The sequence below is a fragment of the Eutrigla gurnardus genome (assembly GCF_963514095.1).
Source record: "Eutrigla gurnardus genome assembly, chromosome: 7".
NCBI classification, from domain to species: Eukaryota; Metazoa; Chordata; class Actinopteri; order Perciformes; family Triglidae; genus Eutrigla; species Eutrigla gurnardus.
In genome coordinates this window covers 12,735,613-12,749,326 of record NC_139921.1, presented here as the reverse complement: position 1 = coordinate 12,749,326, position 13,714 = coordinate 12,735,613, and the positions used below count along the sequence as shown (strand labels likewise).

The 13,714-nt window shown below is 39.7% G+C and overlaps 1 protein-coding gene across 2 annotated transcripts; it reads right to left on the bottom strand.

The window, feature by feature from the left end:
• Positions 1–5,093: 5,093 nt before the first annotated feature.
• On the bottom strand, positions 5,094–13,190 carry LOC311016403 (gap junction beta-4 protein-like). Of its 2 annotated transcripts, XM_084014074.1 has the most exons (5): positions 13,042–13,106; positions 10,624–10,691; positions 10,196–10,408; positions 9,243–9,544; positions 5,094–9,103 (listed from the first exon to the last, which is right to left on the bottom strand). In XM_084014074.1, the coding sequence occupies exons 3-5, from the start codon at positions 10,364–10,366 to the stop codon at positions 8,761–8,763; spliced, it is 816 nt and encodes a 271-aa protein (XP_083870200.1). In that variant the 5' UTR covers positions 10,367–10,408; positions 10,624–10,691; positions 13,042–13,106; the 3' UTR covers positions 5,094–8,760. The 2 variants fall into 2 exon arrangements, with proteins under 2 accessions (XP_083870200.1, XP_083870199.1); XM_084014073.1 differs by lacking the exon at positions 10,624–10,691 and having other exon boundaries at positions 13,042–13,190.
• Positions 13,191–13,714: the final 524 nt, after the last annotated feature.

Sequence of the window (13,714 nt, the reverse complement as noted above, 5' to 3'; positions counted from 1 at the left end):
CTTTTCTCTCCACATTACTTGTGTGCGTGACCAGGGGCGATTCTAGGAAAAGAGCTTTAGGGGTGCTGAGCACCCAATGATCCCAAAAAATGTAAACAAAAAACTGTACATTTTAACATTATTTTGGACTATCATTCCCACATTTGTGAATAAAGCATCAAACTTTGGGGGTAGGGGAAATCACTGTGACTGGAAATCTTACTTTACTGCTGAGCAAAAAGGACATCACTTGGTTTAACAAAGTACTACAAATTAAATTGTATTAAAATTTAAAAGATAATGAGGTATAATGGGGGTGAACGGGGCAGGTGGGAGAGAGAGAAAGTGGATCATGCCATGACACGGTTGGTGGGGGGTCTGTTTTATTTTTGTTGTTAAAAAAAGTACAGGTTAAAGTAAACCAAGTAGGCTAGGCCTACTGTGTTTTTTGACCATGTTTAAACTTGTCAAACACGGACTTATGTTTAAAAAAACAACAACATGACTGTTATTTTTATATTGCATTTATCTATGCAATGCCCCTACCAACGGGATGTGGCTATGTGCGTGACAAATTGTATCCAAATAATGGACTGTGTGGCATGACGTGTCCTAAAGACTTCCTTACATAATTATCAATTAATTATGGCAACATATTGGACATCAAATGCTAGAGTAAACCCACTTTAAATAATTAATTATCGGATGCTTAAAATATCAAATCGTGTTTGTTGGTCTATGGCTCCCTGTGGTGGACAAAATATGTGTTGCGCATGAGTCTGCTGCCTGTCGCTCTTCCCTTAGACTAAAGCGTTACCATCTAAATTACGGCTGTATTCAGTTAGCTAATTCTCTCGTTATTTCAACAAGGCTTGTGCTTTGTTTCAATGACCAGTCGGAATAGATTAATTAGTGTGGCCATCAGACGAGTGTTTAAGGCGATGGACTGCTAATCCATTGTGCTCTGCACGCTTGGGTTCGAATCCCATCCTCGTCGCACATTTTCATTGATTTGACTTGTAACTGAGAGTAGATGAAACATTTATCGCTGTAATCTAAGACTGGTTCTCCTGAAATTATATCTACACTGAAAGCTGATTTGTTCGTGTTTGGCAAGCCATAGGTATTCAAATAAAATATTGATTTAGGGTTTTTTTAAGAAGAAGTCGAACACAGCAACGTTGGGTCCGTGTCTGGTTCAGAAGACTTGAAACACGCCACTGGCACGTTGTTGTATACACAACAAGGCTGCATGGGTAGATGTGTGTTTTTACCTCGATAAATGATCGATGTTGTAAATTTAACTTGTAGAATGCCGCCATCTAGAGGTAACGCAACATAATGACATGTTTTAATCCAAAAAGGGTGGGTTGCAGACAGAAAACCGAGGCACTCGTGAGGGTACGACCAATTAAAATGCCTTTATTGGTACATGGCTAATCTATTAAAAGCGAGTCAACGCGTTTCAGCCAAACTGGCCTTCGTCAGGACAAAAGTGAAATGTTTGTCAGTCTCAGTTCACAGTTAAGTAGGTAATTGCAGACAGCTGCTCAGTGTGAGCAGATAGGAGGTCACATGACCTGAACAGCAAGACCTGCAAATGACAAGCAGACTCTGTACAAAAAGAAAAAAATAATAAAATCACAGAGTCAATAAATCAGCATTGCACATTACATAATCAATTAAACAAATCAGAAATGCATACAATATAAGTATTGAGCCTAATAAGAGACTGAGGAAGCGTCATCAGAGTCAATCTTAAAGGACAACAAAACACACCAATAGTCACAAAATACACTCACAGAAAAGGAGAAAAATCGAGTTCTCCATTCAACCCTGGATACTGAGTGGCCTTTAATGTATAAATCCAGAATGACTCTCTTTGCAGGAGTATTTTGAGTCTATCTCCTCCCCTGATAGAGTCTTTAATATGTTCTATGCCTGATATCTTTAAAGAGTCGCAACTACCATGACTTACATCTTTGTAATGGACAGCCATGGGGTACTGTGGGTTACTAGTTCTAATGGCATGCTTATGTTCTGCCAATCTTGCCTTCAATTTACGCTTTGTTCTCCCAATGTAAAAGCGTCCACAGGGGCACTCAAGTCTGTAAACAACATAAGAGGTATTGCAATTAATAAATGCATTTATGTCAAATGTATGACCAGATGTCACATCAGTAAAATAATTGGCATTTATCATATTGCTACAGTGATTGCAATGTCCACACCTGTGATTACCCTTTAAGGTTGAAAGCCAGGTTTTCTGTGATACAGGAGGGAGATGACTCTTAACAAGTTTGTCTTTCAGAGTAGGAGCTCTTCTAAAGCTAATAGTTGGTGAGTCTGGAAGAGCTTCTCTAAGAAGACTATCACTTTTCAAAATGCCCCAATTGTTTTGAACAATTTGTTTAATTGCATTTGCATGGTCACTGTATTGTGTCACAAAATATACCTGATCAGAATTTTGTTCTTCTTTCTGTTTAGGGGCTAACAGTTGTTCTCTAGGGAGACATTTTGCTTTGTTGTAAGCTCTGAATATAGTTTTATGTTGATATCCTCTTGCCTTAAATCTCTGGGTCATATCTAAAGCATTTTTTTCATAATCTTCTTCTGAATCACATATACGTTTAAGTCTCTGAAACTGACCAAAAGGAATATTATCTGTTAACCAAGGAGGATGAAAACTATCTGCTCGAAGAATTGTGTTGCGGTCAGTTGGTTTTCTAAAGATGGAGGTATGTAAATCTCCATTGCCATCTTTAGAGATTTTTAAGTCTAAGAAATTTATTTCAGATGGGGAGAAATCAAGACTAAGTTTAAGATTTCTGTTAGTGTCATTTAAATATGAATGAAATGAAAGAAGTTCAGTTTTTGAACCTGACCAGAGTAAAATGATATCATCAATATATCTTCCCCACCAAATGATTTTATCCATTTAGATGGTAAAGCGTTACCATCTAAATTACGGCTGTATTCAGTTAGCTAATTCTCTCGTTATTTCAACAAGGCTTGTGCTTTGTTTCAATGACCAGTCGGAATAGATTAATTAGTGTGGCCATCAGACGAGTGTTTAAGGCGATGGACTGCTAATCCATTGTGCTCTGCACGCTTGGGTTCGAATCCCATCCTCGTCGCACATTTTCATTGATTTGACTTGTAACTGAGAGTAGATGAAACATTTATCGCTGTAATCTAAGACTGGTTCTCCTGAAATTATATCTACACTGAAAGCTGATTTGTTCGTGTTTGGCAAGCCATAGGTATTCAAATAAAATATTGATTTAGGTTTTTTTTTAAAAAGAAGTCGAACACAGCAACGTTGGGTCCGTGTCTGGTTCAGAAGACTTGAAACACGCCACTGGCACGTTGTTGTATACACAACAAGGCTGCATGGGTAGATGTGTGTTTTTACCTCGATAAATGATCGATGTTGTAAATTTAACTTGTAGAATGCCGCCATCTAGAGGTAACGCAACATAATGACATGTTTTAATCCAAATCTTGATTGATAAAATTGATTTTATTGATTCTGTAATAAAATTATATCTTTTCATATAAAATACAGGTGTAAGTCATACAATTGAGTACAATTAGTGATCTAGGTCTGAATTTAATTTAGTTGCTTTGCTCACTGTTAATTGTTAATGTAGTTATGGTTTTCCTGCTAATCACTCGTGTGCTGTGTAGCATACGTGAAGTAATTTCTAGGGTATTGAAAATCAACTATAAAATGTATATATATATATATATATATATATATATATATATATATATATATATATCCTTTGATAGCTAAATAATGTGAAGACAATAATTATAATTAATAACCTTTCCAGAACAAATGGAGATGCAATAAAGGATAAAAAAAAAATTCCATATCCTTGCCTAGTATATAATCTAAACTGTCATTATAATCAATGTCCCGGGTAATTATGCAAATGAATGTCTACTGCTCCTGACTTCAACCGTGACTGTAAATTTGATAAAGATGCACAAAAATAAATTATACTATTTATAAAGGTATACTTCGTCGTTCATAATTGGACCATGTTTACTGTTTACGTTTACTCATTGTAAATGCACCGATACGGCCACAGGTGGCCACGAACAGCCAGAGATCCCCAGTGCAAGTCAGTCAAACTTGACTAATAGCTGTACATTCCTTCATGCCTGGCATATTTCACATGTGTTTTTGTGAAATATATTGGAAAAAAACATAGCTTAATGTCACTGTTGAATGTGAAGTTTGGCTGATTGTTTCCTGTGTTTCAAGATTAGGTGAATTCATGTGAACTAGAAAGCTTGGAAAGTGTTCTAATGATACCAAATGTTAAACGTACCTGGATCTTTTCAACACAACCTGTTTTTATATCAGGCTTGTTCAAGATTAGTCAGATCGACAACAATGCATGCCAGTTAGATTTTTATCTGACTGCAAATATACTACTAGCATGACAAAGATGCCGCATGACAACCTATACCGATGATTTGAAATGGTGTACACTCCTAAGTACTATGACCACGCCTACTCCTAAGTAGGTGTGGTCATGACGTGTTTCCCCCAATCCAATTATATTTTTTAAATGTGCCATATTATACTGTTTTTCCTCAATTCCACACAGCTGTCTGAGGTCCAACAACACTGTATTCGATATGCATTGCCCCAAACCCATCCATGGTCCTGAATATCAGCTGTCTAATAGTTCTCCCGAGAACAGGCTGTTTCTGTGGCTGCACCTTTAAATGCTAATGAGCTCCGTCTGTCATCACCTACCTGGAGAGCCACAGAGAGGATGGGTGCAGTCGAATAGTCTTTTTTGCTTAGGAAGGTTCCTAACTGAAGAAGTGACCCGGAAGTAAACAAGTGGCCGCCATGATAAGAGCCGTTCGGATTCTCTAAATGCAAAGGAAAGGAGCTCCAATGCTTCCTTTCAGAGCTCCTTTAGCATAGGATGCAACGGACCTTCCTATGCGAAAGGAAAGGAGATCACATCGACCCACAATTCTTTGCGAGAGCAACATTTAAAGTGCTGCACACCTCGGCCGTTCGTGAAAACAAACGATATGCCTATTTGCATATTTAACAGTTACTTTCATGCAGACATATAGTAATTGGAATAGTGATGATAAATGTGTGGACAGTGATAATAATTGAATGTTTTTTTTTTATTTCAATCATGTTACAAACTTGACAAAAACGAAACTAAAACCATAAATGAAACGTAAATAAAGCAACCGGTCAAACAGGAAGGAGGAGCTGCTGGAACTGAAGCCGGTCAGTGAACCAGCTGTTTATAAAACCAACATGTGGAGAAGTGGACGACGCATTTTTTGTAGTCCATTATTGTAGTTTCTCCAGCGCAGACGCACGTCAATCGCCGGTGCCGATCATCAGCTGTCAATCATCAGCGGCAGCGTTTTAATGACGTAGCTTAGTGAAAGTCCGGTCGGATTCTCTGAGCACCGCGGTAGACTTTTCCTAACTCCTTTTGAGTTCTCCTATCACCTTTCCTTAACCCCGTGACGTTTTCCCCAGAGGTCAAGGAATAGGAGTTAGGAATAGGAGTTAGGACCTTATTTTTTGACTATTCGACTGCACCCGATGCCACTAACGCCCAAGTTATGCTTCTGCGTTGACGCAAGGGGGCTTGTGGACCCCTTACGTCCTTTCGGACCCCCCTCACGTCCAACGCAAGGGCCTGACGTGCACCTCCCAAAAATCCTAGACGCACGCCGAGGTGACGCAACACCAACGCAACACCAACGCAGCGGCATTGGCTGTAATTGGTCCGCTAACTACATCTGCTGGAGACCGCTTTTCCGGTTTCCACTCATAAGTACCGCCATTTAAACTTTTAATAGGCTACTTTTATTGTTTGCACCTTGTTTTATTGTTTGCACCTTGTCGCTTTTGCACAAAGAAATAAAACACCAAGTTCTGAAAAATTGTGGATGTTTAAAGCCGGAAGGTAAACAAATAGGCTATAACGAGGCTAACGACGATATACGTCAAGAGTCTCGGTCGGTCGGTCTTTACAAAAAACATAGTGCCCTTTACCGGTGTGGCATTGAATTGCATTTCGACACGTAAACCCAACACAGAACTGGTCTCCAAGCAACTGCGTGGCCATTGCGTGATCCCTACGCGGAAGCATAACCGAGGCTTAACGCTAGCGGTAGCATATGCCAATGTTTACTGTGGATGTATCGCTTTGGCTCGCCTATGTGGCTCAGGTGAAGTTGCTGGGTCCCGTATGGTTGGGACAGATCGTTTAACGAGGGTCAGTGTCGAGGCAAAGACAGCTTTGTACTGACCCTTGTTACTGAAGCAGTCCAATGTGAAGTGGTTAGCACACACATACAAGCTAACACGAAACGTAGCTGGCACATTGTCATTAAAGTGTAAGTTTGGCGGAAATTGAAAATAAAGCTATTTTCTGAATGAAAATACATCAACTAAGCCGTGGAGGAAGTAATTATCGCTCATCACGCAGTTCAGAGCTAGCACGGGTCGGAGCTAGAGTCCAAAATCGCAAACAGTGGGTTAGCATGGGGCAGACAGCCACACGCTTTCAAAATCGCATTTTTAAACCACTAACATTGCTCAAAACAGCGCCAAACCTCGTCAGCAGCTTGCTCTGGGTGTCTACACATAAAACGAAGCACCAACAACTCAGTTCATGAACCCGAAGTTTATAACAGAAGACAGTTAAGAACACTCACCAATTCTACCCCTGCCAGCTCCTCGCGAAGGATAGTCCGTAAGTGTCGATTACCGAACGAGTTCCCGTGTGAGATCTCGCGTGACATGTATGTGCTTCAGATAAGGCTGCTGTCTTGAACTGATTGGAAGTGTATACAAACTATCCCGACGTTTTTACCCACCGTTATTAACTTATATTTGGCCAAACTGCCACTAATTTAAAAGTATACTCGTTTTATTCTGGGCGAAATCTTCAGTTTCACTTTCACTTTTGCATTGCGTTCGGTAATCGACACTTACGGACTATCCTTCGCGAGGAGCTGGCAGGGGTAGAATTGGTGAGTGTTCTTAACTGTCTTCTGTTATAAACTTCGGGTTCATGAACTGAGTTGTTGGTGCTTCGTTTTATGTGTAGACACCCAGAGCAAGCTGCTGACGAGGTTTGGCGCTGTTTTGAGCAATGTTAGTGGTTTAAAAATGCGATTTTGAAAGCGTGTGGCTGTCTGCCCCATGCTAACCCACTGTTTGCGATTTTGGACTCTAGCTCCGACCCGTGCTAGCTCTGAACTGCGTGATGAGCGATAATTACTTCCTCCACGGCTTAGTTGATGTATTTTCATTCAGAAAATAGCTTTATTTTCAATTTCCGCCAAACTTACACTTTAAAAATGAAACGCAACCACTGTCTCTTTTTTGTTCTTCTGTAGCTGGGACAGAATATAAGCACTTATGTTGATTTTTACAACCAACAACAGAACAATCGCGTGTCTAGCTCTGAGCGACGACATTGTGAAACACCGCTATCTCAATGCTATTTCACCGCAGGACACAACGAACTTCACCTCGGTCATGAAGTGAAGTTTGATATCTCCTATCATCACGCAGAGGAGTTCGGCCTATGCAAAAGACTGCCTTCATTACGTAACGACGGCACCTGAATCTGAACAGCCCGTTGGAGACCAGAGAAAAGGTGTTTTTCATAATATTAAGACTTTCCTTTCTCTTGTAAGTTGATCTCGGAGCAGCATCATACTGATACAAAGCCTGCATGTCTGTGGGGAAAATAATACAATTGACCTTTCTGCAAAGAAAGACAGTCATGGCACTTTTTATTTTACAAGCCATTAAATATAGAACTATATGGGTCAATAAGATTTAGACCATCTCCCATGTTGCAAAGAACCACAGAATAAATAACTCTAGACTTAACTTGGGGCATTCGCTCATCAAATTGCCAGCAGCATTTTGGTCCTATTATGCCTAGTTCAACTTTCACCCTGATTTTCTACTTGCTGACAGCTTCCGGAGCTTCCAGACAAAAGCCTCGGATGAGAGGAAATCTGCATTTTCAGAAGCGGAGGGATAATAGTGGGAAGACGTTGGAACGGGCTATAATGTAAGCATGTGTGCCGATGATAGCATCAGCAAGCATGATTAGGCCGCTGTGTGTTTTCATGACAAAACATAGTTTGGAGACCAGACACACTCCCGGTGAAAGGTCCTGTAATGTGTGACTCATGGTCGTCAAATTTCTCCCATGTGCTGGAAGGGCGCCATCACTGAATCCTGGGCTCAGCGCCTCACAAGACAATTGTAATTGGGTTTAAGAAATACAAAACTTTTCCCTCCCTTACTAGAATGCTAATGTGTGGAGCCAGACCTTTCTTTAGTGCTGACACAGTGCTGTGGAGATAGGTCTCATTATGGGAGACTGCATGTAACATGACTTGATTCGTGATCAACAATCAATTTGAATGTTCACAAACACACCATCTCTTGATGTGTGTCTTTATATAGTCAGCAATAAGCAGATCAGATCTATGGTACAAAGATAGAAATTTGATATCCAAACATCGTAACACTCGTAGACCTCCGCTTTTAACAGTGTTCAACATCGTACAACCAGCCAGTGTTGGAGATCCTTCCAACAGAGTGTCATTGATGTTTCATGTTCAGCTGGGTCACAGGATCACGATACACAGCATCGGCCCTTTTATCAGTCCTTTTGCTAGCCTGTGTTCCTGTTATGTGGCCACCCGTTAGAAACAAACCCATGGTTCAGTGACCCCTGAGTCCTAGAGGGTCGTAGTCATACCACCTTCTCTGACCTTCTCCCTCCTGTTTAAACTCAGCTGGCTCTCTGTCAGTGTTGGGTCAGTCTTATGATACAGGGACCTGGGTGGGGCTATGTTGGTGAGCTCATGCTGATCAGCAAATAGGATCCTCTCATTGTTGTGGCGGATCCGTAGCAATTTGGAGATGCGCTTGCCAATGAGATAAATCATCTCACAGATACACATGAAGATACACAGCGTGCTGGAGACTACCATGAACAACATGAAGATCTTTTTCTCTGTTGGACGACTAATGAAGCAATCCACGGTGTTGGGGCATGGTTCCAGTGAACACTTGGATAACCTAAAGAAAAGAGTAGAGAAGAATAGAAATTCAATAGATAATCAGCTTGGCCCCTCTCCTCAATGTTCACATTTTCTGTCATACTAAAATCATGATAAACACCATGCTTTCATCTGAAAATATAAGTAACAAGCATTACTTGGGCAAGTCATATCCATGGTATATCCGGTACAGGATATAAAGAAATGATGTGTCGAATCCAGCTTTGAAGACCAAACTCAGCAGATAGGTCCACCACAGTCCCCCTCTCTTCTTGCCAGGGTTGGCATACAGGTGAGAGCCTTGGTGCAGCTCCACATATTTCTTGTCCTTTCCTTCGCGGTATTTAACATGAGCCATCACCATCAATGATGGGCAGGTGACGAAAATCAGCTGCAGCGCCCACAGACGGATATGGGAGATGGGGAAGATGTGGTCATAGCAGATGTTGGTACAGCCAGGCTGGAAACATTCAAGTTGATTTCAAAAGGATTACAGACTAAAAGAAGACAATATTAATTAAGATCTACTATAATCAATTATGCTGATTCCCTACTGGTTACCCTGTGTTGTATATGTTAAGACATTGGCATGTGAACTTAATTGACCAAAGATAATTTCGTAAGCTTACAAATGTGTCAAAGGCCTAAGGAGTCAGTACCTTTCTTTAGTCAAGCTAGCATTCCCCATAAACACTGGATTCTACGGTTCCCATAATGGAACTCGTTGTGTCTTTTGCTACACAGTTAGAACGTTAACTCAGGTTTTGTGTTATAAAAATGAACGTGTTAAACCCAATCCAAGATAACCCTGATGACATTAAGGGTATTAGTTCAGCACAGTCACAGCAGACATTAGTGTTTTCACCTGTTGAGTCACAAGAAAACTGATAGTCGTGTGTAAAATCAACGGAATGTTTCTTTACCAGATAAAGTCAACAAAACAAACTGACACGGTCAAGCCCTTAACAGTCCTTTCAATTGACCGGATTTCATCATTAGCACTGGAATGAGATGCCTCGTAGTGGGAAACTAATTTCTCCAACAAACTGAGTAAAATGTAAAGTCACAGAAAAGTTAACACTGTAAAAAAAACTTCCACTCTTCCACTTACCTGTCGAGTATTACACACAAAGTCTTTGCTTTCATCTCCCCAAACCCTCTGCGCTGCCACCACAAACACCAGGACACGGAACACAAACACCATGGACAACCAAATCCTCCCGAACGCTGTGGAGTATTTATTGACGCCGCTCAACAGACTCTCCAGCCCCGACCAGTTCATCACTGCTGCTTCACTGGCCTAGGTGATGGACACAAGTGCACCCTGTAACAGAGAGGAAGAAAGCAAAGAGGGTTATGATTCCACTTCCTTATGACAAGATAAAACAGATCATGGCTGAAGTACTTGTGTGTTGAACTTAGATATTCCTTCTTATTGGCTACAATACAATATGATCAAAGAAAGGCTTATGGTTAAGAATTAGCCATCTTGCCCAGTCCATCAGAAACAAGTTACATGAATAGTGAATGGGGCTGCACCTGAAACTGCTGTGCCTGTCCTCGAGCTTGTATGGGCTTGTCTGAAACCGTTCAACTACTCATCAGACGTGTCATGAGGGGGAGATAACCAGTGGTGTAAGGAAGTTATGATGGGCCCCTATTAGTTAACAATCATCATTGAATGTCTGTATATGATACAATACCAAAGAATATAAGAAATTATTCATTTAATTGAATGTTTTTAAATGTTGTGTATTTATAGTTTTTCATCGTTGCCAATAAGTTGATCGGCACGAGGGACTTGAAAAAACTAAAAAAAATGTTTTTGATTGTCTTTTACTAAAAAGGATGTTCACTTAAAAAAGATGTGTGTCTTATCTGTGATGTAATATAAATATTTGTTTAGAAATAGAGTTTTAAGCATATCGAAATGATTATTGGGTAATATTGTGAATTGCAATTATTTTGACCACGATAATTGTGACATGAAATCTTCAGGTTGTCCAATACCTAGTTAATGGAGAATATAGGAATATAATTTTGGTGCAGATCGCCATGACTTTTCAAGGCATAGCAAATGGCACTAGTTTCAACTTTACAGCATTTTATTTGCAATCTGTTTTGCTTGTAAGGGCCAGTTCTCCACCATTGTTGGATGGTCTACTCTCGCTACGCTCCCTGCCATAACAAGATGTAGTCTACTCTACACAGCCCAGAGAAGAAAAGTGGTATCAATCTGCTCATCCAAATCCAGCCAATAAAGCATTTGTAAAGGTGCTACTCTATATTGGGCATTTGCTAATTCTTCAAACCATAGATTATAAAGAATCAAAACCACATCTCCAACAAATGCATACGTACCCCTATATGTGTCTAAAAAAAGTAGAAACAAATATTCAACTCCTCCCCCTCTACCGTAATCTGTGTAGATTTATATTTCATGCAAAACATTTGTATCTAAAAAAAGTGTTAATTGAACATGAACAACCATGAACAACCAATGTGCTTGATGACCAGCAGACAAACCAGTGTGAAGCCAGGATTGTGAACTTAGATAGTAGAACTTGAATAAAGTTATAATAAGACATTTTAAGCAATTGAAAAAAAACAACACTGTAGATTATTTCTGCACAGCTGCTGTGTGTGCTAACTGTAAGCATCACTGATGTTTCAGTCACTGTGCTTGTCTGCTGCTGCTGAATGAACACGGGGAACAATGGCATGTGATGTGTATAAAGGTAATGAGGTTTATGAATGAAACAGCCTATCCAGTATGAATATAACTTCAATCATAAACCTCCTGGCACATGTGTGGTTTCAGAGTTTATGTTACCTAGATATCGAGTTTGTGTGTTTAATAAATAGCCCTAATAGTTGTCCTTGCAAAAACACTAATGTAGGCTCCACTGTCAGTGCTCAGTTGGCCATTGAACGCTCCTGGTTTTAATGTTGGACAATATACAGATTCTTCCTCTTTTTCCATGGTAACATATACTTATTTTCAGTCAATTTGGTGTAAAACACATGAACATTCATTCACTATTCATTCAGTATTTCACCACATGTTTATGTATTTGCTGTAGTATATCAAATATATCAAATATCAAATCTGGATTTAAGTGTAGAAAATAAGAGCCACTAAAACTTTAATCAAGTTTGAGTCAGTTTTAATGTACTTCTCTGAAAGTATAACATAATTTTATATACAATATTGTCCTGGTTGTTTTTCCTATAATGATTATACTTAAAGCCCCATCATATGAAGAAATAAAAAATAAAGGAAATAAAATTCATATGGGATATTGTAACCCTGTCCTTAGGCCTATGGTTTCTGTAGCAGAGCAGGATCGTGCCCTGTTTAGAAACAAGTAAAATATTTAGATTTCACAAAACAGGAGTGCCTCTCCACTGAGGACTTTTTGTTTTTAACACGTTAAACTCTGGATAAACTCTATTGCCATGTAGTTTAGTCATATAGGCTAAATAAATGTGGGTTTTCACAGCAGTGAGACTCTTTTTCAGTAACTGACACATACCACCCTGCTCTGATTATGATAAGGCTGTGATGAGACCATTTTTTTGCGTGACTAACTTCCTTAAATAATTTGTCTGTGTGCTGAATCTACAGTTTATATGAAAACCAAATGTTTTCTTGCCATACTGTTTAAGACACTGTCTTAGACGTAGCAAAAGGAAACATGACTCACATGACTGCTTTTTTTTAAGGTTGAATCAACCCAGTGATTTTCCACATGTTTGGCATGAACAACAATTTGTACACATTGTCTCATCTCATCTTGTTTTAAGGTAAACAATGACAAATAATGTCACTGTTAAGCATATGTTCAGATTATAATCTTATTATTACTGCCAGTTATAGTCTTTTGTTTATTGTTCAGTCATGACTTTTAAGCATGTGATACAACATTTATGAAGATCCAAAGAAGATAAACTTACCTAGTGCTGAAACCAGCCTCGAATACCAAAACCCAATATGTCGACACAAGCAGGACAAAAGATGAATGTACTACAGTAAAGTTAAATTTAGTTTTGTGAAACCTATTCCGCTGCTTTTTCTCTCTGTCTGTCTCTGCTCTCTCGCCCTTCCCTCAAAAATCCTGCCAAACCAGATTCAGCAGCTGCTACGTCACACACACAGGTTTTACATGCTCTTTCTTGCCAGTTAGGATACAGGAAGAGTCCACTCCCCACTCCCCATGTAACCTAACACCTTCTAAATATAGGTAAAGAAACATGTATGCTTTATTGAGCAGGCTGGCAAAACATCCGTCCTTCCCTCACAGAATGTGCGTGTGTGTGTGTGTGTGTGTGTAGGAAAAAGAGAATAAGGCATAGAGAGAGAGAGAGAGAGAGAGAGAGAGAGAGAGAGAGAGAGAGAGAGAGAGAGAGAGAGAGAGAGAGAGATGCCACACCCATTTCGTTGAGGCCTGTAGGGAGCAATGCAGATGTGTTTTTACAGTGTTACATGGTAACTACCAAACACACTCAGAAGTAGTTTTAGTAACTTGTTGCAACAGTTTGTTTGCAACAGAGTAATTGTTTTGAAAATATAAGAAATGCTGCAATATATATTAAGAAAGTAGCAATGTATGCCAAACTATGCAACGTG

Bases quoted from the DNA above. Each gene is read 5' to 3' on its own strand.
- LOC311016403 (XM_084014073.1), bottom strand. From the start codon at position 10,366: ATGAACTGGTCGGGGCTGGAGAGTCTGTTGAGCGGCGTCAATAAATAC. The intron at 9,545-10,195 runs GTAAGTGGAAGA...GAATGTTTCCAG, and splicing joins TTGTGTGTAATACTCGACAG to CCTGGCTGTACCAACATCTG. The intron at 9,104-9,242 runs GTAATGCTTGTT...TCTTTTCTTTAG, and splicing joins CATGGATATGACTTGCCCAA to GTTATCCAAGTGTTCACTGG.